The sequence below is a fragment of the Microdochium trichocladiopsis genome (assembly GCF_020744255.1).
Source record: "Microdochium trichocladiopsis strain MPI-CAGE-CH-0230 chromosome Unknown B0I36scaffold_8, whole genome shotgun sequence".
NCBI classification, from domain to species: Eukaryota; Fungi; Ascomycota; class Sordariomycetes; order Xylariales; family Microdochiaceae; genus Microdochium; species Microdochium trichocladiopsis.
In genome coordinates, this window is record NW_025763551.1 from 2,286,526 (window position 1) to 2,308,412 (window position 21,887).

Genomic DNA, 21,887 nt, shown 5'->3' on the forward strand with positions numbered 1-21,887 from the left:
AAGCAAACCACGCTAGAGGCTGGCCTGGAGGAAGTGGCCTTGATTCATGTGCCATACAGATATTACATTGGGCTGTCTATTGTAGTTTCTTTAGGCCTGCAATGCACGGATAGTCTACAATCAAGCCAATTATCTACGCCGTGTAATCCAACGATATCGTGAAGGGCCATAGCAGTCAATCGAGACTACGATGTCCAGCTCATGTTCTGTGGAGCGCCAGTGGCATTGCCATTCCTGGCAAACCCATCCAACCCTAGGTTCAGATACGCATCTATATCTGTGAGTCCCTCGCTCTCAAGTACATCCATGAGCTCAGCCTGTTGTTCTTGGCTCAAGCTACCTTGCCTCTCCGGTGGCAGTCCTGCAAATTGTGGCCCCTGAAGCCCGGATTGAGGGTTGCCACCTCCACCTCCCCAGAAGCCGGCCGATACACCTCCAAAAGCAGTATACGGCGTAATGAATGGGGGCGGTGGATTGAACCAATCCGTAACGGTGGCAGCTTGTGGCAAAGGCTGTTGTCCCTGTGGCCGGTGATGCCCGGGCGCTGGCGGAATTGTAAAGTTCGGTTGCGGCCGTCGTTGTTGTTGTTGTGGTGGTGGCATTGTGCTACTGGTCAACGCGGACATAGGAGATTGCGTCAAATTTGAACCAGCCATCATACGGCTGCTCAGCATAGACGTGGGCATGTTGCCGGAGCCACCGGCGGCCATTGACTCTGGTGGACTCGGCAGATGTTGTGGCGGAGATTGAAGTGGTGGCGATATCGTCGTGTCGGATATGGGCGATAGTCTGTCGTCACCGGGGCCCTCGACCGTCATTTGGTTGTAGTCTGGGGGGAAGTAGCTGAAGCGCCGGCCGCCGCTGTCGTTAGACGCTGGATTTTGGAATATGGAGTTTGACCTGAAGGTAGGATGCTGTTGCTGCTGAGCAAAGCCGTTTCCGTTGAAGCCAAAGTCTGTAATCTGTTCAGGCATGGTATTGAAAACCTGGCCGAATTGTGGCGGGTTGAAGAGCTGTTGACCCGTAGTGGTTGCGGAAGTGTGCGCAGAGTCCCCAGAAGGTGGCGAATAGGGATCGCCTTGGGTCGGAGGCGTCCCAAATGCACTGTACGGCGACATGGTGGGCGTCTCTTGTGAATTGTAACTTTCTAATGTCGCTTTGGCCAGGGTGGAGTATAACTGCGAAGCTGCCGCGGTTCCTGGCCATCTGTCTGCGCACTGGTCGATGATATCGAGAGCAATGTTGACGAGATTTTGGACTTCATCCCTGTCGTGATTTCGCCTCACATCTGGGTATGTAACACTCCACAAAAGCGCGTTTAATGCCATATAGAGCGTGAGCAAGAACACCCATGTAATGTCCACGGCTGCGCCCATCATCTGCTTGCTGGAAATGTCGATAACATAGGCCGATGAATCGAAGCATTTCGTAGCTGACCGCACTGATGGTCTCGGACATTGAGGCGTAGGGCGGTGCATGGTCACCACCATCGTGTGCATTCTCCCAGTGAACCTGCGAAAACGTTAGAGGACGGAAATACTGGCCTGGCTGTGCATACTTACCAGGGCTTGCACCACGCAGGATCAGTGGGCGATGCTTCAAGCCACCTGTTCATTCGGGCTTCGAACTCCAAAAACCACGGGTGTCCGTCATCCTTCGGGCCATTAGGCTGTTTCTTGTATAGCACTCTTCGGATCTCGGCTTGGAGCTCTCTCATCTTGCAGAAGTGAATGGCTACGAGCTTTTTGACATCCGGTGGACCCTGCAGAATGCCGTCTTTTGTGATGTTGACATCTCGGGCAACGTCAAAATACTTGACATCCACGTCGTCATCTGTCTTGGCAAAGCCGCACGGTCGACCCATGCTCTGGGAAAGCCCGTATTCCATTGTCCTCACACTCCAGCTAACACGCCGCCGCATGTCCAGAGTCAAAGGGTCGTCGGCGCCCAGCGCTATTGTCTTTTCATCGGCGAAGCCAAGCTGCTGGCAGATTCTGGTGGCCAGTCCAATAACGTAGTATACCGCGGTCCGCGTGGGAGTCAGGAGGGAGTGCTGTCCGACTAATACCAGACATTGGAGCGTTTTGAGGTCTTTTGGGCGCACGACATTTTCGAAGTAGCCAATGGCAGCAAGGTAGTAACTATCCGCAAGGCCTGCATACTGTGTATCGAGTTTCTGCATGCTGATGGCCATGACCAGTCGCACAACAAAGTTCTGAAATGGATCTGTACTTCCAGCATAGACGTTCTCTGTCATTTCGATCAGACTGGCTTCATGTAGCGTTGGCGTGAAGATTTGTGCTGGACCATGTTCAAGTCAGTTGCCGGCAATCACGAATGACACATGATCAGGATCGGACCCCCATACCTCTTTGTTGGAAAACCTCTACAAGCCGATCCGCGATTGGTCGACTGGGAAGACTGCTCGCAGGTACTGCGCTGATCATGGGGTAACTCTTCCTACGCTGTGCTTGTTGCGCCGTGCCGAACGACCGGGATCGCGGCGCCACAGATTCTACCATGCGGTCCTCTGGACGCCGCTTGTTCTTGACTTCTGGGATCAATTCCGAGATCCTTTTCGAGTCGGTATACCGCTTCGCCTCCTCCATAAGAATGCGTACCATGGCGATTCCGCTCGACGGGCCAAGATATCGTGGGGTCTCGTCGGAATCATTGAGCCGCACGAGCCCACCAGGGCCAACAAAGTCTTCCTGACTCCTTGGCAGCTCTTCCTCATCCACGTACTGGCCGAGCTCAGCCTCAAGTGCTCGTACTTTCTCCTGAAGTCGCACGACGTAATAGCGACTAATCTTCTTGCCCTTGGTTGTGTCGAAATACTCGCAGACGGAACCAGACCTTTCGCAAGGTAAACAGCGAGGCAGATTTGGGTCGCATCGTGTTTTCCGCTGTCAAGATTTGGGATTTACCCACATAATCAGCTTATGCGCTTTCCATGTCACGTCTGGGGTCTCGACCGACACGCGACAGCACCACAAAGGGTGGCCGTCAGCTTGGTGCCTGCGGGAGTGAACTCAAGGGACTTGCCTACCTGACGACACCGGCAACAGGCTGTCAGAGTATGCGCAATACGATTCGGACTTTCTGCGTCATCGTGATCGTGATCGTCGGCATATGGCGGGCGGTCAGATGCGTGGACGTTGAAGCGTTGGTGAGGTTGCGGAAGATGGTGAGACTGATGCGGGAGCCCTCTGGGAGGGAAGATGCCGAAGCCTTCGACCTGGCGGAAGACGCTGGAGGCGTCCATCTGGTCGGCTGTGCTTACCGCCTACGAGCATGCGGGACGCGGCTCGCGGGGATGGCACCGGTATGGGAAGATTGAGAAACCGTCGCATGCGCGGCGTGGCGACGATTTGGTCGCTCACTGCAACGACGCGCGACTGCTGCTGGAGGTTGACGTGCTGACTGCTTGGGACTGGGGAGAGGCACACGGAGGATGAGGGGGAGGGGATGTTGGTATTAGTGGGTGGTCACGAAGCGCGGCATGGGGTCCGGCAGGGGGTTCCTGATTTGGCACAGAAGCCAAGTACTGGCTGGTAGCTTGACCGTCTTGCCCGGCGACCAACGCAACTCCAAGCTACGGGTGTGTACACAGGAGGCCAAGCGCTCCTAGTTCTCCGTCCCACCGCGTCTCTGGCAAGATATACTCCGTAACTTGTAGGCCATGCGAAGCGCAATCGCGGTTCTCCGCCTGCATGTCGGGCCCTCGGACACTTCCCTTGTTGGGATCGAGCAGACGTGGGCCTCCAGGGTTGCTTCCTCGCGAGTCCACACAAACCAACGACGGTAGCCTCACAGTGGCAGTCATGTGTTACTGGACAGTGTTACTGAACACCTCGTGTCAAAAAAGCTCGTCCTTTGCTTCGGAAAACACGCTTGCGACCCGAGCTATGAGCGCTGTGCGGCAAAGGGGGGAGGAAGTCCACCCCCCCCCCCGGTGGGCCTAGACAATAATGAACCGCAGGCGGCCAATGCAATCCATTGCGGCTTGGTCTCGGTCCGTGGGCACAAGCACACTTGCTTGCCAGCCGGGTTCGGTCCTCATACCGTCAAGTGACTTGGCGCAAGATCCGGCTTTGACTCTGCTTTGCTTGCCTGCTTGTCCGCTTGCCTGCCCCGCTCATGCCAATCAAGTACCCGCATCCTGTTGATGAAATCATGGTCGTGGGGACCTAACAAGCCACCAGCCGAGTGCAGGGATTTGCGCAGGGGCGTTGACGACGATGCAAGGGCCAAGCTGGCGACTGGGCTGGGGCTGTCGAAGGTCGCGTTTCTGGCGCGCTTCTGGGTCGTGCCTCTGCAGTGCAACGGCGAGACTAGGCCGTCTCATGTTTTGCAGCCAGCGCCATCTTTGAACGAACAGCATCCACTCGTCATGGAGCCCTCTGCACAAGCCTCTGGTCCGGTGCTCAGATCGCCTGCTGATGGAGCCAGGACCCTGATTTCCGGCTCGGTCCTAGCACCTCCTTTATCGCCTGCCCCGCGTCGTAGGGGCAGCAGAGCAGAGATGCGCGCACGAAAGCTTCGCCCGGGTGATCTCTGGATGAAAATCGAGCCTGGGCTGTGGTGAAAGTTGCCAAGCAAGGCGTGGCGTTCTACGGCCGAGGATGAGAACACAGAGTCGAGTCCCTCACCCAGGGTTTGCGTGCGGATGTGTGTGTGTCTGGTACTGCTTGCCAGTGGTTTTGTTGGTGGAGTGAGCCTACGGCTGGCCCCCGCCGCTATCGCGGCAAATGCTGCTCTTCGATAGATTGCTGTCATCTCTTCTCCCCACAGCCACAGGCCCCCCCACCTTACCACACACTCCGGCCCTGCACCATGTTATGCCTTACCCACACCCATGAGAACGACCAGACCCTCGAGCAAACCACCGTCAATCGCTGCTTCTGCGGTGAAAGGCCCGCACTCTCGCTTGTGCAGCGTGTATGACTTCTCATCTGAGACGAAAGCACCTCGGCCCTGCCTGAAAGCATCCACGCCTGCCTGCCTCTCCTCTGGCTCGGACCTGGCGAGAACGTACAACCCCAGCCCACCCACAGATTTAGGCCACCCTCGACTTGCTTTGCCAGACAGCCGGCTGCGCAGTGCCCACGGTGTACTCTTCCGGTCCAGCCAAAGCGGCTATCGTCGTTTCTCCGGGATGCCTCGATCTAGCTTCTCCGATAACCCCCTATTGCGGGTGTCTCGTCCAGTTTCTGCTTGCTCAAGATGTGAGGCGTTCTCTCGGCAGCATAAGCTCTCCATTTACTGAAATGAGACCATGGGGCTGACTACCGTGCTATCAGGTCGCGCTGCGAAGGTCAAGGTACGCTCCAGCCTGGATTTTCTGGCGAACTCGTCTGATCCTAACCACGTTCCAGTGTGACGGGAAACTTCCAGCATGTACCGCGTGCGAGAAGGCCGGACGTGAAAGTGAATGCTCGGCAGCCAACGACCAGTTCGCTCGTGGAAAGGAGCGAAGGTATGTGAATCTTCATCAGTGACACCGGGACCGAATACTCCCGCTAAGACTGGCTCGGAATAGCTATGTTGCGGCCTTAGAACTCCGCATAGAGAAATTGGAGCGGCGACTGGCTTTTGCTCGACTGAGAAAGGCATCTGTGGCTCGGCACGACTCCGAAGCGGGACCCATGGCTATGACCGAGTCCAACCGCAAAGATTCCCTCGCGAAAATCCGTGATGCGATACATCGCAAAGCAGCTCGACGGCGAGAAGACTCCGACGTCAACTCTCTCATGGCCGAGTTCGGCTTTCTGTAAGCACCATAGCTCACCCACGACATTGAGAGATCCGTACTCACATTCTTCAAGATCAGTCAACGCAACCACCAGGGATTTCGAGCCGTCGATGAGCAGCAACATGACTTTTGCTCGTCTTGTTCTTGCTGCTGCATCCAACGACCCGCTACCAGATTCTCAGAACTGGGGATTGCCTCCTCGCCACACTATCATGGCCACAATCCAGTATTACATGACTAACATCTATTCGCTCTTCCCTTCATTTCCTGAATCAGTACTGTACGCCGCATTGGATCACGTATACTCCCAAAAAGAACGATCGCCACGGGACTGTGACTTTTGGCTCGTCTACATGGTGCTCGCTGTCGGCTCCATGGCCCAGAGCCAGGTGAAAGACGACGACTTCTTCAAAAGTGGCAGTCACTTCGCCTCGAAGGCTATGGGATATGCCGATCGCGCTCTGATGCCCGGCTACACATCACAGATCCAGTCGCTGATCTTGCTTACTCAGTATTCCATGCTGGATCCAGCGCACTTCGACAGTTGGCACCTCATTGGTTTTACGTGCCGAGCTGTCATCGACCTCGGCTACCACCAAGACCCTCCGAGTGACCAGGTGACAGATAAGGCAGCCCTTGATCTCAGACGCAAGACATTCTACTGTGTCTATGCTCTTGACAGGTAAATTCTCAGTGTTCTTCTTTGAGGATTGCTTGATCGGGCGAGGCTAACGAAAAATTAGAACCATAAGCATGAGTTTCGCAAGGGCATTCTCCTTTACACATGGCTCGATCAACGTCGCTTGGCCGAGGGCTTCTTCTTTTGCTCGGAGGCAGTCGATAACTGGCCAACCACATACGGGTACCGAGCCTGGTTTTCTTCTTTTCCAACTTCGAAGGGCACAATCACACTGGTACCAAGAACTCTACCAGTCTGGTTCTGTCCCGCTCAAAGACCCAACGAATTTCGTATGGACCATGTGTCGGGACATGAAAGAATGGGGCGAAACCCTTCCAAGCTCACTTCCCACTGGATTCAGAGCATGGTTTGATCTTGAATTACACTACAGCTTCGTCTTCCTTCTCGCGCCCTCAGAAAGAACCCCGTACATGACGGACTATAGTCGGCTGCTGATTTTCGAGTATTCTATGGCCTATCTCGACAAAATCTACGACGTCTCTCATAATAGTGCCAGCGGCGCCTTCTACACGTACCATGACGCCCTGCGTGTTTTCTTCATTGCGAGTCAATTTATTGCTGTCCTCCGCGACGCAGAGGATTTGCTCCTGTCCGGAAATCCTCTTCCGTCCCCACCGAGCGAGTATGGCAAGCCTCCGCCACCGTCCCTGCCGCCTGGGGCGGCAACCACCTCGGGCGAGAGCATTCAGCGAAGCCTGCGGTGTCTTCAACGGACAGGCTTAACTCTTGCGAAATATGGTCAACGTTGGGAGAACTCGGTGGCTCTCAAGCAAAGCTTCGATATCATCTCGGCCGAGGTTGTTGAGCGCCTGGGTGTCAGGCAGAGTCTCAAACAGCAAGCATCGCCCCCTCAGTCCGTGTCGCCACCTGCTCGGGAGATGCGATGGGTCGGCGTGGACATGGAATCTATCATGAAAGGTAGCACCGGTGGTAATGGGGCTCGCGGAACCCGATTTGATTGATGGTAGTGAGGAGAAGGGCACGATGTAATATGATGGGAAATTGTTGGGCGTCTGGATGTTCTTCTATCTGGAATGACATGCCCAAAGCTGTAGCTTTCCGGCGAGGCACACTAAAGTAGTGTAAATTGGGCCAAAGCCCTATCCTGCTGCGCTCCGCAGAGGGTACGAACGAGGTACTGGGAAACAGAGACCAGATGACCTCCAAGCCCAGCACTACCATGTGCTTTTGATTGTGTAGTATCAAGACCCACGAACGACCTGCGCAGATCGAAAGAATACATCCTTGGGATGTCAGCGAATGAGGAGAGACCGTTTCCCCGCTTTCGAAGACCCGCATTGGGAGATCTCACACCTGAACAGCCAAATCCCCTGTCTTTTCCGAAGCTCCATCAACACATGTTGAGATATTAGCAGACCGGCACACAAGCCTATAATCAGCACGAGCCGCCTGGCCCAAGATGCGCCTGCTCGAGCTCACGCCAGGCGGCAAGTGTACTTTGACTCGTGACCTCGACCACAACAAAGTCCCGCCATACGCTATCCTTTCGCATACGTGGATCCACGGGCAAGAAGTGACGTACGAGGACCTCGTGCGCGGCAAGCGATCGTCAAGGACATCGCCGCAGCGGCAGCGGCGACACCAAAACGCTGCAGGATGGCGCAAGGTCGACTTCTGCTTGGCCCAGATCCAGCGGGACGGGCTCCGGCACTGCTGGATCGACAGCTGTTGTATCAACAAAGCGCACCCGGATGAGAAGCACGGCGCATTCAATGCCATGTTTGCGTGGTATCAGAGCGCACGCGTATGCTACGTCTACCTTCACGACGTGCTGGCTCTCGACGACCTGGTCGGGAGCCGGTGGTGGACGCGGGGCTGGACGCTGCAGGAGCTTCTCGCGCCGTCGCGGGTCGTCTTCTTTTCCAGCGAGGGCGTACCGCTCGGAGATAAGGAGTCACTGCAGCATGTGATACATGCCATCACGCGGATTAGTAGGGAGGCCCTGCTCGGAACGCTACCACTCGCGCATTTCACCATTGAGGAGAAGCTCTCATGGATGAAAGGTCGACAGACGACATACGAGGAGGACTGGGCGTACTGCCTGCAGGGGATCCTTGGTTTCGAGATGTCGCGCCGGTACGGCGAAGGCCGCTTGAGGGCAATCGAGAGGCTTAAGAAGGAAGCAGCTAGAAGAGAAGCCGAGATCCGGAAGATTGCACGGCAAGAGATTGAGCAAGAACGGCGCTTGCTGAGAGAGGCTTCACGACTCAAGGCGGGGCTCGAGGTGACAAAGCGTACGGAGATACTATACCCAGGAGTCATCCGGAACGAGCCAAAGGGCCGCGAAAGCGAGACGACGGGAGCCGGATCGAGACCAGCTGTGCACTACGACTTGTCCCGGCCGGGCCATGCCGCTATTCCTTGGACCCTGGAAGATTCGGCTGAGTACTCCGCGACTGTACCGCCGCCTATCCCTCACAGAAGCCGCTCGTATAGCCCTACATCTCCGCGCTTCAGTCCAACCAGCCCGGGAGAACAAGACACTCTCGGGAACGACGAACTCGGGGAGGACTCACAGACGCGCGAGCACCACCACCACCAATACGGCTTCAACCCAGCCATGGTGGAAGTTACACTGGAAGATTTGCTTGCTGTTGGCCGCAGGACTTGATTATTTGTTGCGAGTCGGTCGTCATGTCAGGCACGGGCTCAAGGTCATGTATATGCCTCCAGTATTGTTGGAGGATACGACTATACATACCATGGCATCTTAGACATCGTTTTGAGGGGGTGAGAAGGCACACGAAGCACGAAAGAAAACGTGTCTGCAGAACTGTTCAAAGCTGAGATCGAACGGATCGAATTATATATGGAATCACTGTATACCTAGATCAGTCTTGTCTTGTACACTTCTCTATCGCTCAAATAACAAAAGCCGGTATCCAGAAGGCGGATTTATAAGCCAGGCTTAATCCTCGTCTTCTCATCGCGTGCTCGGTGTTGAGCGGCCGCTACTGAACTCGCTCGGCGACGGCAGATCGTCCATCTCATCGCCATCCATCTCCTCCTCATCTCGGCCTCGGCCCCCGGCATCGGAACGCTGCCCTGTGGCTCCGTCCTCATGCTGGTGGAGCGGCATGTTCTTGAACATGATGAACAAGCCAAAATCGTATAGCAGCCTACAACTCCCCGCGACCACAAACGCGACCCAGAACCGCTCGTTTCCCGCAAGCGCGCCAGTGACCGAGGGACCAAGCATGGCCGCCAGAGTACGCAGCATGTTGGTGATCCCCATGACCGCGGTCCGCTCGTCCGCCTTGGTGACGGCTGCAATGAAGGCCGAGCGCGGCGCCTGGTCCATATTGTTGAGTCCCGCGCGGACGAAGAGAAGGAAAGCGGTCATCCAGAAGGTGCTTGGCGCAGGAAAGAGCAGGACCGCCGCGGAGGACGGGGTGTGGGTGAAGACCATTGTGCTCACGAGGCCGATCTTGCGTGCCAGGGGGCCCGCGAAGATGGACGAGATTGAGCCGAGGAAGTACGCGACAGAAGTCACATCGCCAAGAGTGGACTTTGCGGGGTGGAACTTGTTGTCGACGTAGTAGTTCGTAAGCGAGTATGGGACCATGCCGTCAGCGACAGAGTCGAGCGCGAGCAGCACCCAGAGCTTGTACATGACGCGCCGGGTGGGTGCGGAAATGGACGACAGCTGACTTTGAAGGCGGCCAAAAAGGGACCTCGATAGATCGTGGTCGTCCTTTGGAGGCGCCGCGCCAGTATCACTGTTGGTCTCGTACTCGTCTTCGATGACGTCCTGGGTCGCAACTTGGGAGTACCCTCCTGCGTCGTCTTTGCGTTTGAGCTCACAAGCATCCGTCAGAAGCAACACGAGCAGGGCATTTACCACGCCCATGGCTGTGTACACCCAGAAGATGGTATGATAGGCATCTTTGAGCGACCAACCCTCGGGCCCGTCGTGTAGATAGTGTATGATGCGGCCTGACGCCTCACTGCCAATCGAAGAGCCCAAAGTTGACGTGGTGACGTACCACGTGAAAACATCAGAGCGGGTCGTGGGACTCGTCAGCTCAGACAGAATTGACTCCTCGATCGCACGGAACGGCCCAAAGTCACCACCTGTGGCACTGACGACGCCGACGATGGCGGCGAGCAAGAGGATCCAGAAGTTTTCAAAGACGGCGAACACAAAGCCGCTCATGACCATTAGAAACGAGCCGAGGAACATGACACGGCGGCGGCCGACTTTGTCGGCGATGAGGGTGAGCCACATGCCCAGAAACACATCGCCGAGGAGCGTCAGGCTCATGAACAAGCCAATGCGGAAGTCGGAGAACTTGAGCTCGGCGAAGAAGAGGGCGAGGATGAGGGCGTTGGTGCCGTACGCAAACATGCGGCACGAGCGCGCGGTGATAACCAGGTACGCATTTCGGCCGGCTCCGTGCAGACTGTCGACTCCGAACTCGTGGTAAAACCACCGCAGCGGTGCCAGGACGGCACTCATGGCGTGCAGTCCTTGTCTTCTGGTCGTGGTCTTGGTGTCTCGGAAACACAGGCTCGCTTTCTGCCACACCTCCTACGTCATCGGCTACCGACCAGCCGGAATTTAGCGCGTCAATTCACAAAGCGCTGGAGGACGAGACGGCAATGTCCTGGAGGCCAACTTGGCAGCGTGATCTCAGAATACAGGAAGAAGAAAATGAACCAAGACGCAGGGTTTGCTGCTGCAGCAGCACGCACATGAGCAGGTAGGCATGGCACTGGCTGGTGAGGGGATTTGTGCCGGGTCCCGCTCCGAATCCGCCGCCCGCGGATTAAGCCGCCCAGCCCGCACCGCCCAGTGCGGTCTCGGACTCCGGCAACCGACCCGCACCGCAAAGCCGCCATAGCGCACGCGACTTTGAGCGGATTGCGACGGACCAAGGCGGCCGCCATATCATATCAATAAGTCGCATACACTCCATCGGCACCCAATGAGCTGGCAAGTAACACATGCTGACTGTAGTATATATTGGGGACGCGGCTTAGAAGTCATTGAATAAAGAAGCCTACGCTATATGCACATCCGGTCGCCCTACCGAAGCAAAGCCCTTTCTCTTTCCACAAGGCACGCAAGTTGTGCTGCTGACAAAACGGGCTGTCAAGCCGGCATTAGTCGTGCCTGGTTGTCGCGTCCTTATAGCGTGCTCAGGTCGAGCGGCACACTGCTTCCGCGGCCAGCACGGTAGTTTTTGGGACCTCCCACAAAGGGTCGAGGTTTGGGTAGCATGGAATCAACAGTAAACCTCCATCTCGAATCCTGCACAATATATCGCTCTTGAGGACTTGGCGCGCTGGTGTGCAATGGCGATGGACTATGTGATTTTGCCGCGTTTCCATTGGTTGGCGCCAAAGTGTAGGCACTAGGGTCGAGCATCTGCGAGCGCAAATTCGATCCGGCGCGGGCACGATTACCTGCGACAGCAGATTCTCTTGCAACCGAAGCTGGCGGCGGGGGTGCAGATGTCGGTGGAAGAGGCGCAGCAGCAGGAGGAGGAGGCGGAGGAGCTGGAGGAGCCGCTGATGGCGATGACGCCCCGCGCAGCGCTGCTGCCTGAGCCGCAATGCTCGAGGAGAACCCATCGCTCGCGGGGACGGATGGCGGTGCGGATGGCGGTGCGGCTGGAGGCGGTGGTGGCAGTGGGCTTCTTGAGGGAGCTGCTGGTGCTGCCGAGGGTGGCGGCGGAGGGGGCGGAGGTGCCGGTGCGGAAGAAGGCGGCGGTGGTGGTGGCAGAGGAGGCGCCGGCGCACCTGGCGGAGGCAACAAATTTGATGAGGGTTTTCGTGAGCCCGGGGGAGGAGGCGGCTTCTTTCCAATAGGTGGCGGTGGCCCTTTCAAAGATGCGCTCGAAAGTGGACGAGGGCTATCGCTAGCAACACTACGAAGATGGGCGACGGCGGCAGGTGCAGGAGGAACAGCACGTCCCGGCACGGCTGGGGCACCTCCAGCTGGTGGCCTTGGTACCGAAGGAAGTGATGGTGCTCTCGGCGCCTCCGAGTCCGACTTATATGAGGCTTCTCCCGTGGCTGCCATCAATGTCAGCCAAGCATATCACAAAGTTCTTCTGCCACTCTTCGCCTTACCTCCAGTATCGACACCGCCTCCCCTCTTTTTCAATTTTGGCATGCCACCAGCAAACAACCCCCCAAGCTGAGGCGCGGCATCCATTGTTGGCGCAGCGCCGCTGGCGCCGCCGGCGCCTTGATCACTATTGCTTCTTGCACGGTTCCCTGGTACTGGCGGCGCGAGTCCTCCGGGTACAGCTGGTGCGCCCATACCCGGAACAGGCGGCGCACCACCCATGGGAGGGCCTCCGCCGCCGGCTGGCTTGCCTACGACGGGCGCAGATCTGTCATTTGTGACTGCCTTCCTCAACGCCCTGCCCTTTGTAATGTCGCCAAGAAGTGCACCCTATAGCTGGTCAGACTGATAGTAGCTACTAAGTGCCGAGGACGAGACGTACTCTGCCGGCACCTGCTGGTGGTCTCGTGGGTAGGCCGCCAGGTGGAGGTGGTGGTGGAGGGGGAGGTCCTCCCATGCCCGGCGGCGGCGGTGGTGGTGGTGGAGGAGGGGGCGGCATTTTGATTGTGACCTTTAATCGCCGTCCAGACCGTGGGATCGCCGCACGCTTTTGTGCCTTTGTTCGAATTGAGCGATCGTGGTGCTCGTGACCCGGGCCCGAATGAGGGGCAGCTGCCTCCGAGACCTTTGCGCAGGCTGACTAGACGATATGGATAGGTTCGGTGAGTGTCGGGTCTGCTGATGATGTAAAGCTGTCCTGCTTGCTCGGTCTTCAAGGAGATGGTCGTCGAAATTTTCGAGTCGCGAGTGTGAGGAAGCTTCTTGAGGTTGGAAGGTACCTAGGTAGTTTGACTTTGGAAGCCTGATCGGCGGCAACATACACCCGCTAGGGGTTACGATGGAGCCTAGAGAGTCTTCAGTTGCGGTGTCGTCACTCCGTAGCTTACGTAATGGTCGTCGTGGCTGTGTGGCTGATGCGGTTCGGTGTGGCTTCGTGTATCAGCCTCACGACTTCTATGCTTCCTGGAGGTCGAGGGAGAGATGGATTCTAAGTTGCTCGGCTCCACTTTCTGAAGGCCCGCTTGAACAAATGCAAGACTTTCAAGGTTGTTTGTGGCCGCAGTTGTGCGTGTGCATGTGAAGGGGTTCAACTTTGGGCGCCTACTGCACCTGGACCATTTCCCCGTGCTCCGCAGGACGTATTTGTGCTTGTCGCTTTCTAGCCCCGTCTGGTTCATGGCGGCTTGTCGTGCACGAGAGATCGCAGCCTGGCTTTCGCCGGACACAGCATGATGGGTCTAACCAGGCAATCAGACAAGACCGGAGCATTTGCGCTTATGTCCCAGAGCTCAGAAAGGCCCCAGGCTTGATTTTATCAACAAGAGTATCGCATGTCAGACAACTACATCTGGCGTATGGCATACATGGATGTTCAGAGACGAGAGTCTTTCCCCGTAGCACTTATCTACACCAGGTGCGGTCGTATCTCTAGGTTACTTGACTGACCACGTACATACATGAAAGTTGGCGGACTCCCGAGCACGATCACTGGTTGATTCCAATCCTTGTCATGTTGGTCACTGTACGAGCGTGTCCTTCATCTTATCATTACAATGGCAATGGCAGATTTTGATTGCGCCAAGACGACAATGATCTCTGTCTTGGCACGCGACCAGGGATAGCCTGCCTGCCGCCTGCCTCCAGTAGTCTGGTCAGAAGACGAATCTCCACTCACGCTTGACAAAGGAGCGTGCCAGAGGCACGAGGAAAGTTTTACGATGCCAATTTCGTGACACGAAAGAAGGTCAGATATGGCGAAGACCACTCGCTGGAGCTGCATCGTGGTGTGGTGTGTCACATGCGTGCAAACCTGCCCTACGCCTCGTACGTCCCTTGACAACCACTTGGAATCGCCCGGTTGAAGCTGTGACGTCTAAACACTCGATGCCAGCAGGCGTTGCTGAATGGCCGGGCCGGTGTACATCCACGCAGTGCCATTTGTCGCCGTCGTGCAGCATGTCAGCAACATCTGTCAAGCCATGCTGTTTGTTGCGTGCGCGATCATGTTCTCTGCAGCCGAGGGACGTCCGCAATGGGAAGGCCCCTCCGACGCCTGGACCACAGTCCTGACCACCCTTTCCGACGAGGTCCTGTCTGGTGCCGGCCGAGTGATCCACCGGGGCGTCCTTGTACTGTCATCCTCGACGAAGCTGTTACGTTTCGCGACGGGAGACATCCGGTCGCCGGCGACGAAGGCCTTTGTGATGCGCCGGCCGGCCCCAGCAGAGGATTGTTCTTGCTGGCAAGGCTGGTGATCGGCGGCGGCGGGATCAAGCCTTCCAAGCTTTGCCTGCGGGCAGAGCTTAACCGCAGCCAAGCTCGGGCATGGCGCTGGCGGGCGGCGGCGTGGGTGTGGTACTGTGCTGTACTGACTGGGCATCTGCAACGATGATGGCGCTGCCTGCTATCAGAGGGTCTTGGCAGAATCGCCTCCGAGACCACCAGAGGCAGGCGACAGGCATTGGCAGCCGGGATCCGGTGGGCGCGCACCGGCTGCAGGAGGAGCAGGGGTGGGAGCTTTATCTTGGCATCAGCGGCCGAGGGCGGGCGCCATTGGTGCGCGGGCGTTGTTCTGGAGGGCTTCCGTGTGCTCGGCGCGCAAGAAGCACTTTCTCGGCGCCTGCCAAGAAGCATGCCAGCCAGCATTGACACGCTGGTGGCGGAGGAATAAGCCGTCCGACCTGCCTCTTTCGGCGGGCCCCACCCCTTTTTGGTTGTCCAGATCCCCGCCAGCGCCTCCCCGTTGATACGCAGCCCGAGATGAGACCATGTCCCTCTTCCTGCCTGCCTGCGCATGCCATGCCACTCGGAGGGCGGCACCGCTGATAGACCTGCATGGCCCCGGGTGGAGCCTGTGGGCGTGGTGCCAGGGGTGTCCTGCCTGCAGCATGATCATCGCACAAGTGCACAACGGTGCAGCGAATCGACGACCCTCCTGGTGCCAACATGGTGTTTTGCCACGGCCGTCGTGCAAAAAACATGGCCACCGGCGCCGGCAGGATGCGGCTCCATCCAGCAATGGAGCTATGGGCCACCACCAGGATGCCCGAAATTCGACCCGGAACAGGCAAGTGAGCAGCCCACCACCGCTCACACGAGCTTCCGGGGGCTCAACGCCAGCCGTGGGGAATGTTTGTTGTCCCTGGTCCTGGTCCTGGTCCTGTCTGTCAAGCTGTCGATTAGACGGAAGGGGCGAGAGTCAGAGGGATCTGGAATTGCAACAATGGCGCAGGGTGACAGTTGTGATATAAGAGCAGGCTGTCCCCCCCTCCCTCCGGGCAATCCTTGGACGGACAACCCCATCCCTTCTCTTCAGACCAGCCCGTGCAGTTCTGAACAATGGCGGCCGAGATCATTGAGGCTCACGACAAGACCACCGCGCCCGTGCAGGTGCCGGAGCAGGTGCCCTCCATTGACGAGAAGGCGGACACCTATGTCGATGTTGACAAGGCGCCCTCCGACGACGATGAGGAGGTCCTGGACACCTTCGTCCCTTTCCCTCCCATCAAGGGTGCTCCCGAGGAGGAGAGACAGCTCACCTTCCGCGCCCTCCTCGTCGGTGTTGCGCTCGGTGCTGTCGTCTCCGCCTCCAACATCTACCTCGGTCTCAAGACTAGCTGGACCTTTGGTGCCTCTCTCTTTGGCTCCATCCTGGGTTTCGCCATCCTCAAGCCCATTTCCAAGTATGGCCCTCGCTACCTGGGCGGTGGTTACTTTGGTCCCAAGGGTAAGCAACATCACTGTAGTCTGATCCTGGCTTTGTTTCCCTCATACTGATCAAATGTGTCCACGCAGAAAACACCATCTCGCAGACTGCCGCGACGGCTGCTGGTGGCCTCGGAATCCTGTTCATCGGTCCTATCCCCGCCATGTACCACTTGGGCCTGCTCTCGAAGAACCCCCAGGACGGTCAGCGCTTCCATGCCGAAATTTTCTTTCTCCCTTACATGCTCTAACTCGTTTTGTGTAGATATTGGCAAGCTGATTACATTCGGCCTGTGCACTGCCTACTACGGGCTTTTCTTCGCCATCGCCCTCCGCAAGTTCTACATTCTCAAGCTGAAGCTCATCTTCCCGTCGCCCACCGCTGTCGCCTACACCATCCGCGCCCTCCACGCCGTTGGTGGCGATGCTGCCAAGAGTGCGAAGAAGAAGTCCATCTGCCTTGCTCTTGCTTTCGTTGGTGCCATGCTTCTCCGCATTGTGTCCGTATACGCGCCCGGCATCCTTTGGGACCACCACGTTTTCTGGTGGCTCTACACCTGGGGCTGGCAGGGTATCATCGCCGCTGAGAGCTGGAACTGGTTCTTTGAGTACACCCCCGCCTTTTTGGGCGCTGGTATCCTCAGTGGTATGAACGCTTCGCTGTCCTTCTTCGGTGGCAGTGTCCTCGCCTGGGCCATCATCGGCCCCGTCACCGTCGCGACCGGCACTACCTTCGGATCGCCTGTGGACGAGGAAAACTTCCCTGGCTACATGAACTACATTTCGCTCAGCCCCTCAAAGGCTCTTACCGCGCCCTCGCCCAGATACTGGAACTTGTGGGTTGGTGTCATGGTTATGCTCTGCGCCTCTTTCGCCGAAGTCGCCATGAACGGTCCCATCATGTACCGCGGCATGAAGAGGGCTTTCTTCGAGACTGCGGAGAGGATCCCTGCGACTCGGGCCTTTGCCGAGAAGCACCTCACGACTGCTGAGCGTGAAATCGAGGATCCGGCGCCCAAGGCTGAGCATGTCCCCACCTGGCTTTGGTCTGGTGGTGTCCTCCTCTCCATCGCTGTTTCGATGATTGTCCTCGCTTTGCAGTACAACGTCAGCCCGGGCCTGACTCTGCTGGCCGTTATCCTTGCCTTCATCTTCAGCTTCATTGCTGCTCAGTCTTCCGGAGCCACTGACATTAACCCTGTCTCGACTTGCGGCAAGAGCTCGCAATTGGTCTTCGGTGGTATCACTCAGGGCCAGGGTGTCCATGGCCCGGACGCCCTCAACATCAACATGACTGGTGGTATCGTTGCTGCCGGTGCCGCTTCTGCCTCTGTTGACATGTTGGGTGATCTCCGTACCGGTTTCCTCATGAGCACATCTCCCTACGCCCAATTCATTGCCCAGGCCGTTGGTGCCCTGGCCTCCGTATTCCTCTGCGCTGGTCTGTTCCTTCTCTTCGGCAAGGCGTACCCTTGTATCACCGATAAGGCACTTTATGATGCCGGCGAGTGTGCTGTAAGTCTTTGGCCAACCCTTTTCATTTGGTTCCACGCCGTGTGACTGACTTCGTTCATCTAGTTCGGTCTGCCTTCCGTCGCCGCGTGGACGGCCATTGCCACCGCCGTCACTGCGGTCGACTTCCCGGTCCCCAACTCGGCTGCTATCACCGCCCTTGTCTTCGGTCTCTTCTCCATCGTCCTCATTGCTGCCAAGTACCTCTGGATTCCCGAGAAGTACCACGTCTACGTCCCCAACATGAACGCCGTCGGCCTGGCTTTCACCCTTTACCAGACCCACTACTCCACGGCCATGGCTGTTGGTGCCATCGCCAGTCACATCTGGCTCAAGAAGAGCCCCCACACCTGGGAGATGTACGCGTACAGTCTGGCTGCTGGTTTGAGTGCGGGTGAGGGTATTGGGGGTGTTTTCAACGCCATCCTCACTGTCGCCGGTGTCGGTGGTGACAAGGGCAGTGCTGTCGGCTGCCCTGCCTTCGAGTACTGCGGTTAGAAAACCACCTGTTGCCCTCGCAAGTTGTCCTTGGCGACTTTCCAGTTTTGCTTACGCGGGGTTGGAAAGGGGGAAAGGGACTTCTGTCTTTGCAAGGCTTGTCGTTGTCGAGCCACGTTCTGTCTTTTCCCGAACATCATCATCAGATACCCCTAGCTTTAATTAGACGCATACCACACGATTGGGCGGTTTCAGGGTTCCCAGAACTCGCAACAAGCCAGCGCGGTTCTCAAATACATGCTCCACATTCATTGTCTGGCATTAAACGTCGCTTGATTGTGGTGGTAGCCGTGACATGTTATGACGGCAGCAGCCGCCACGTGACGGCACGAGGTCATGCTTGCGCGCAGTGAGGAGGATGCCAGCCTAGCTGAGTGACAACGCTCCACCGCAGTGAAATAATTGAGCGTAGCAGTGCATGAACAGGAGTAGCAGAATGAGGCTCGACGTCCCGCGCGGGACCGTGGAATAAGCGAAGTAGCATGGTGGAAGGTTCCCCGTTGGCGCTGCTGATGTCCAAGCGGCACCAGACTGTCATATGACATAGGCGGGTCCATAGGAAACGTCAAGCAACGCGGTGATGGAAGACGAAGTGAGTTACTACTAATGCCTCGTCTTGAGCATCGTTCGATTGTATTCTCAAGGCGAAGGTCCACGGCGGCAAAGAAGCGCTGTCAAGCGGAGGTCTCACCCACTTGCTGCGCACATACAGTCTGTTTTCGGTGTCACAAAGTACCAGTCCCTCGAAGTCTTGGGGACACTTTGATACAGCAGGGCTTACAACTAGCTTCCATTCAAAATGTTCCCCTTCCTTAAGACTCCGCGAGTTGATGTTGTGCTACGGTATCTGCAAGCTGTAAGTGATGCTAAAAAGCACCCAGGACGCCAACCGGCGCGGCCGTTCGGCAACCATACAAAGGTCTCAAAGTATTCCGAAGCATCTCATCCATCTGCAAGATAGTGTCAAACAGTCGCAAACACACACAACACACATTGAAAGGGAAAGGATGGGCGTGGTGCCGCCATTGGAGCGGTTGTCCAGCAATCCCGGGTGCCCGGTTGCGCTACCCCGATGGGGCAATCTCAACCACCCCTCCGGGACCCTCCGCTTCCCCAATGAATGGTAACTGTTGGCGAGATGGGATGGCATGACGGCGATGCGCACGACTTGCTCGTTGCAGATTAGAGATCCAAAGCGCGCGAGCTCGCTCCTGATCAGGCATCTTTGAGACCATTTGCCGTTTTGGCAGCCGAAGTGGTAGCATTGCGGGACAGTTGAACACCTCGAGAGATCCTTCCACGTCTGAACGAGCTTATCACGATCCCCGCACGCCTACTTATAGGTACTTGGAGGCGCCGCTGCTGGATCTTTATCGAGGCTGCGTCACCAAGAGACCTGCATCTGCAGCGCACTTTACACGATGGAAAGACTTCGCGGATTCACTCCTTCGGGCGTGCTCCAAGATAGCCATGTGCGACACTACGCAGGAGCGCTCGTCCTGAGCGTCCTAGTCGTCACCGCGTTAGGCGTTCACCTTTGGAAACGGCAAACCCGAGCGCAGAATAACTCGAGTCCATCGACTCCCATACTAGAAAAAGGCACGCACCGTGATGCAGCGAGACCCCAGACCCGAACCTGGGGTCGCTGGGAGCGCTCAGACTTTGTCATGCCCAGGCCCGAGCCTTATCCCGCCTGGTCGTTGGAGCACACGAAACCTTTACCATATCGACCGTTCCGGTACGGGCCAAAGTACAATGTCACCATGGGCTTGAGGACAGTCAAGCACGAGGACTGGATCGAGCTGGACAACGACTTCCCGCGCTTTCACGCCGACAAGAAGCAGCGCATCGAGGAGCGGGGGTCCAAATGCTGCCATACCGCCCCAGAGGCGTACCCTGCGGCAATGGAGCTGCTCGAGGAACTTACGGAATACCTGCCAGCACGATATCCAAGCCTTTACCGCCGCACGCAAAGAGGCCTGGACAACTTGTGGTCAGGCGAGACGTTCGACATCACCGCCCGCCCCCTGGCGGAGGATCCCATGCAGATGTGTGCGCGGCTCGTGCAGGACGACCTGGCCATCATGATTGAGAAGGAAGACGGCCAGTACTACCTGCTCGCGGGTGCCATCCTGCTGGCCGGATTCTGGCGGTTGACAGACAAGCTTGGGATGCCGCTATCCGAGATCCACACGTCCGGGTCGGTGCCGCAGTACAAGGAGAAGCTGGAGAAGGGCATGATGAACTTCTTTCGGCGCCTGAAGCCCGAGGAGATGGTTGCGCGCAACAACTACTTTGTGCAGGTGGACGACGAGCTGGCGTGGTCGTGGAGCATCGGGGACGAGGACGCTGCGCTCGTGAGCTGGAGCACGGCCGAGAAGAACCGGGCGATTCAGCACCACCACTTCCGCTCCGAGCGGCAGACGCTGCGGCGGCTGCCGAGGAGCGGCGGCGTCGTCTTCACGATCCGCACGTACTTCCACCCCATGACCGAGATTGCCGAGGAGGACTATGTGCCTGGCCGCCTCGCGAGCGCGGTGCGTAGCTGGGGCGATGACGTGAGCCGGTACAAGGGCAAGGACAAGTACGGCGCGGTCCTGCTCGAGTATCTGGACTCCAAGCACGAGGAGCAGCTGGCCCGAGGGCTGGACGTGGAAGGTGAGGACGAGGCCAGGGCTTACCCGTTCTGATGCCGACAGTGGTTGCGATTGCTGGACCATGGAAGAGGCCAGCTACGATATCGTGGAAACCCAAGGATATGCTGCCACTACCGGAGACAACGACGGCGCGTCGCCTCCAGTTGTCGAAACCGGCATGTGCTTCAGCGTTTTGGGGGGGGGGGGGGCAAGGAGGTTAGCTAGCTCTGGGCACCATACCATGCAACACGACACCTGAATATGCAGCCCCATTGCATTGTCTCGGCCCGCCACGTGATGTTGTGAGTTGGGCGAGTTTCGAGAGCACAGGTGCCCTGGCCTAGAACAACCCATCGTTTGCTGCGCCTGCTGTCCCAGGGTCCAGTCCCATTGTCCGGCCTCGCGGTGTCGAGGAGACCAGATGGATCTGCAGTCTGAAGTCTTGGAGGGTCTGGACTGCTAAACACGAACAGCGCAGGTGCAGGCAGAGGGGTGGAGCGTTTTGGTGATTGCCAGGACCCGGAGAGCGAGATCGTGATGAAGAGGTGCCATGGCTTGGGAGACAATCTCGATGCTGCGTGCCGGCCCCTCGCCCTGGCCTCCACCAGCCACGAGGCTGCGACCGACGCGGAACAGGGCGGGCCGCCTCTCGCTGGCCGCGACACAGCCCGATGCAGGGCATTCGGGATGGTGCATGAGCGAGGCGGCGCCTCGAGCAATCTAGCTCGAGATCGGCTGGCCAGGCCAACCAGCCAGCCATCACAGGGGCCACCCCTGATGCAGCTTTGCAAATGTAATGCTCCGAACTGGCATGGCAATTGCTACGGTGACGCTACGATCCTGGTGCGCCCGCGGGGCAATTTGTCCGGCGCCTGTTCCGGGACCTGTGAGGCTCACTGCACTGCTCCAGAGCGGGCTGGAAACAATTGGGTGCGGGCCAGGAGGGGTGATCCAGAGATAGGGAAAGTACAGCATGCTACGGAC

At 57.5% G+C, this 21,887-nt stretch overlaps 7 protein-coding genes across 7 annotated transcripts; 4 read left to right on the forward strand and 3 right to left on the reverse strand.

Annotated features, from left to right (window-relative positions):
* Positions 1 to 23: 23 nt before the first annotated feature.
* B0I36DRAFT_330550 (uncharacterized protein) lies at positions 24 to 3,441 on the reverse strand. Its single transcript, XM_046154850.1, has 4 exons — positions 3,050 to 3,441; positions 2,369 to 2,906; positions 1,563 to 2,301; positions 24 to 1,512 (listed from the first exon to the last, which is right to left on the reverse strand). Exons 1-4 carry the CDS (start codon positions 3,263 to 3,265, stop codon positions 186 to 188), a joined length of 2,820 nt encoding a protein of 939 aa, XP_046009601.1. The 5' UTR covers positions 3,266 to 3,441; the 3' UTR covers positions 24 to 185.
* A 1,717-nt stretch (positions 3,442 to 5,158) lies between these two features.
* On the forward strand, positions 5,159 to 7,417 carry B0I36DRAFT_248796 (fungal-specific transcription factor domain-containing protein; the record flags this gene model as incomplete). Its single annotated transcript, XM_046150414.1, has 6 exons — positions 5,159 to 5,228; positions 5,304 to 5,323; positions 5,379 to 5,479; positions 5,543 to 5,773; positions 5,829 to 6,437; positions 6,499 to 7,417. The coding sequence occupies 6 exons, from the start codon at positions 5,159 to 5,161 to the stop codon at positions 7,415 to 7,417; spliced, it is 1,950 nt and encodes a 649-aa protein (XP_046009602.1).
* Positions 7,418 to 7,875: 458 nt separating this feature from the next.
* On the forward strand, positions 7,876 to 8,598 carry B0I36DRAFT_205405 (heterokaryon incompatibility; the record flags this gene model as incomplete). The annotated part of the gene is made up of 2 exons (XM_046148827.1): positions 7,876 to 8,007; positions 8,044 to 8,598. Coding segments are annotated over 2 exons (687 nt in total), but the record flags the coding sequence as incomplete, so codon positions are not given.
* Positions 8,599 to 9,399: 801 nt separating this feature from the next.
* Positions 9,400 to 10,935, reverse strand: B0I36DRAFT_248376 (major facilitator superfamily domain-containing protein; the record flags this gene model as incomplete). The annotated part of the gene is made up of 1 exon (XM_046150377.1): positions 9,400 to 10,935. One exon carries the CDS (start codon positions 10,933 to 10,935, stop codon positions 9,400 to 9,402), a length of 1,536 nt encoding a protein of 511 aa, XP_046009604.1.
* Positions 10,936 to 11,221: 286 nt separating this feature from the next.
* On the reverse strand, positions 11,222 to 13,093 carry B0I36DRAFT_330554 (uncharacterized protein). The gene is made up of 3 exons (XM_046154851.1): positions 12,935 to 13,093; positions 12,555 to 12,882; positions 11,222 to 12,497 (listed from the first exon to the last, which is right to left on the reverse strand). Exons 1-3 carry the CDS (start codon positions 13,049 to 13,051, stop codon positions 11,608 to 11,610), a joined length of 1,335 nt encoding a protein of 444 aa, XP_046009605.1. The 5' UTR covers positions 13,052 to 13,093; the 3' UTR covers positions 11,222 to 11,607.
* A 2,798-nt stretch (positions 13,094 to 15,891) lies between these two features.
* On the forward strand, positions 15,892 to 18,267 carry B0I36DRAFT_365962 (OPT oligopeptide transporter protein-domain-containing protein; the record flags this gene model as incomplete). Its single annotated transcript, XM_046159220.1, has 4 exons — positions 15,892 to 16,279; positions 16,348 to 16,461; positions 16,523 to 17,772; positions 17,836 to 18,267. 4 exons carry the CDS (start codon positions 15,892 to 15,894, stop codon positions 18,265 to 18,267), a joined length of 2,184 nt encoding a protein of 727 aa, XP_046009606.1.
* Positions 18,268 to 19,308: 1,041 nt separating this feature from the next.
* On the forward strand, positions 19,309 to 21,108 carry B0I36DRAFT_330564 (alpha-1,2-mannosyltransferase). The gene has a single exon (XM_046154852.1). It carries the CDS (start codon positions 19,689 to 19,691, stop codon positions 20,955 to 20,957), a length of 1,269 nt encoding a protein of 422 aa, XP_046009607.1. The 5' UTR covers positions 19,309 to 19,688; the 3' UTR covers positions 20,958 to 21,108.
* The last annotated feature ends 779 nt before the right edge of the window (positions 21,109 to 21,887 follow it).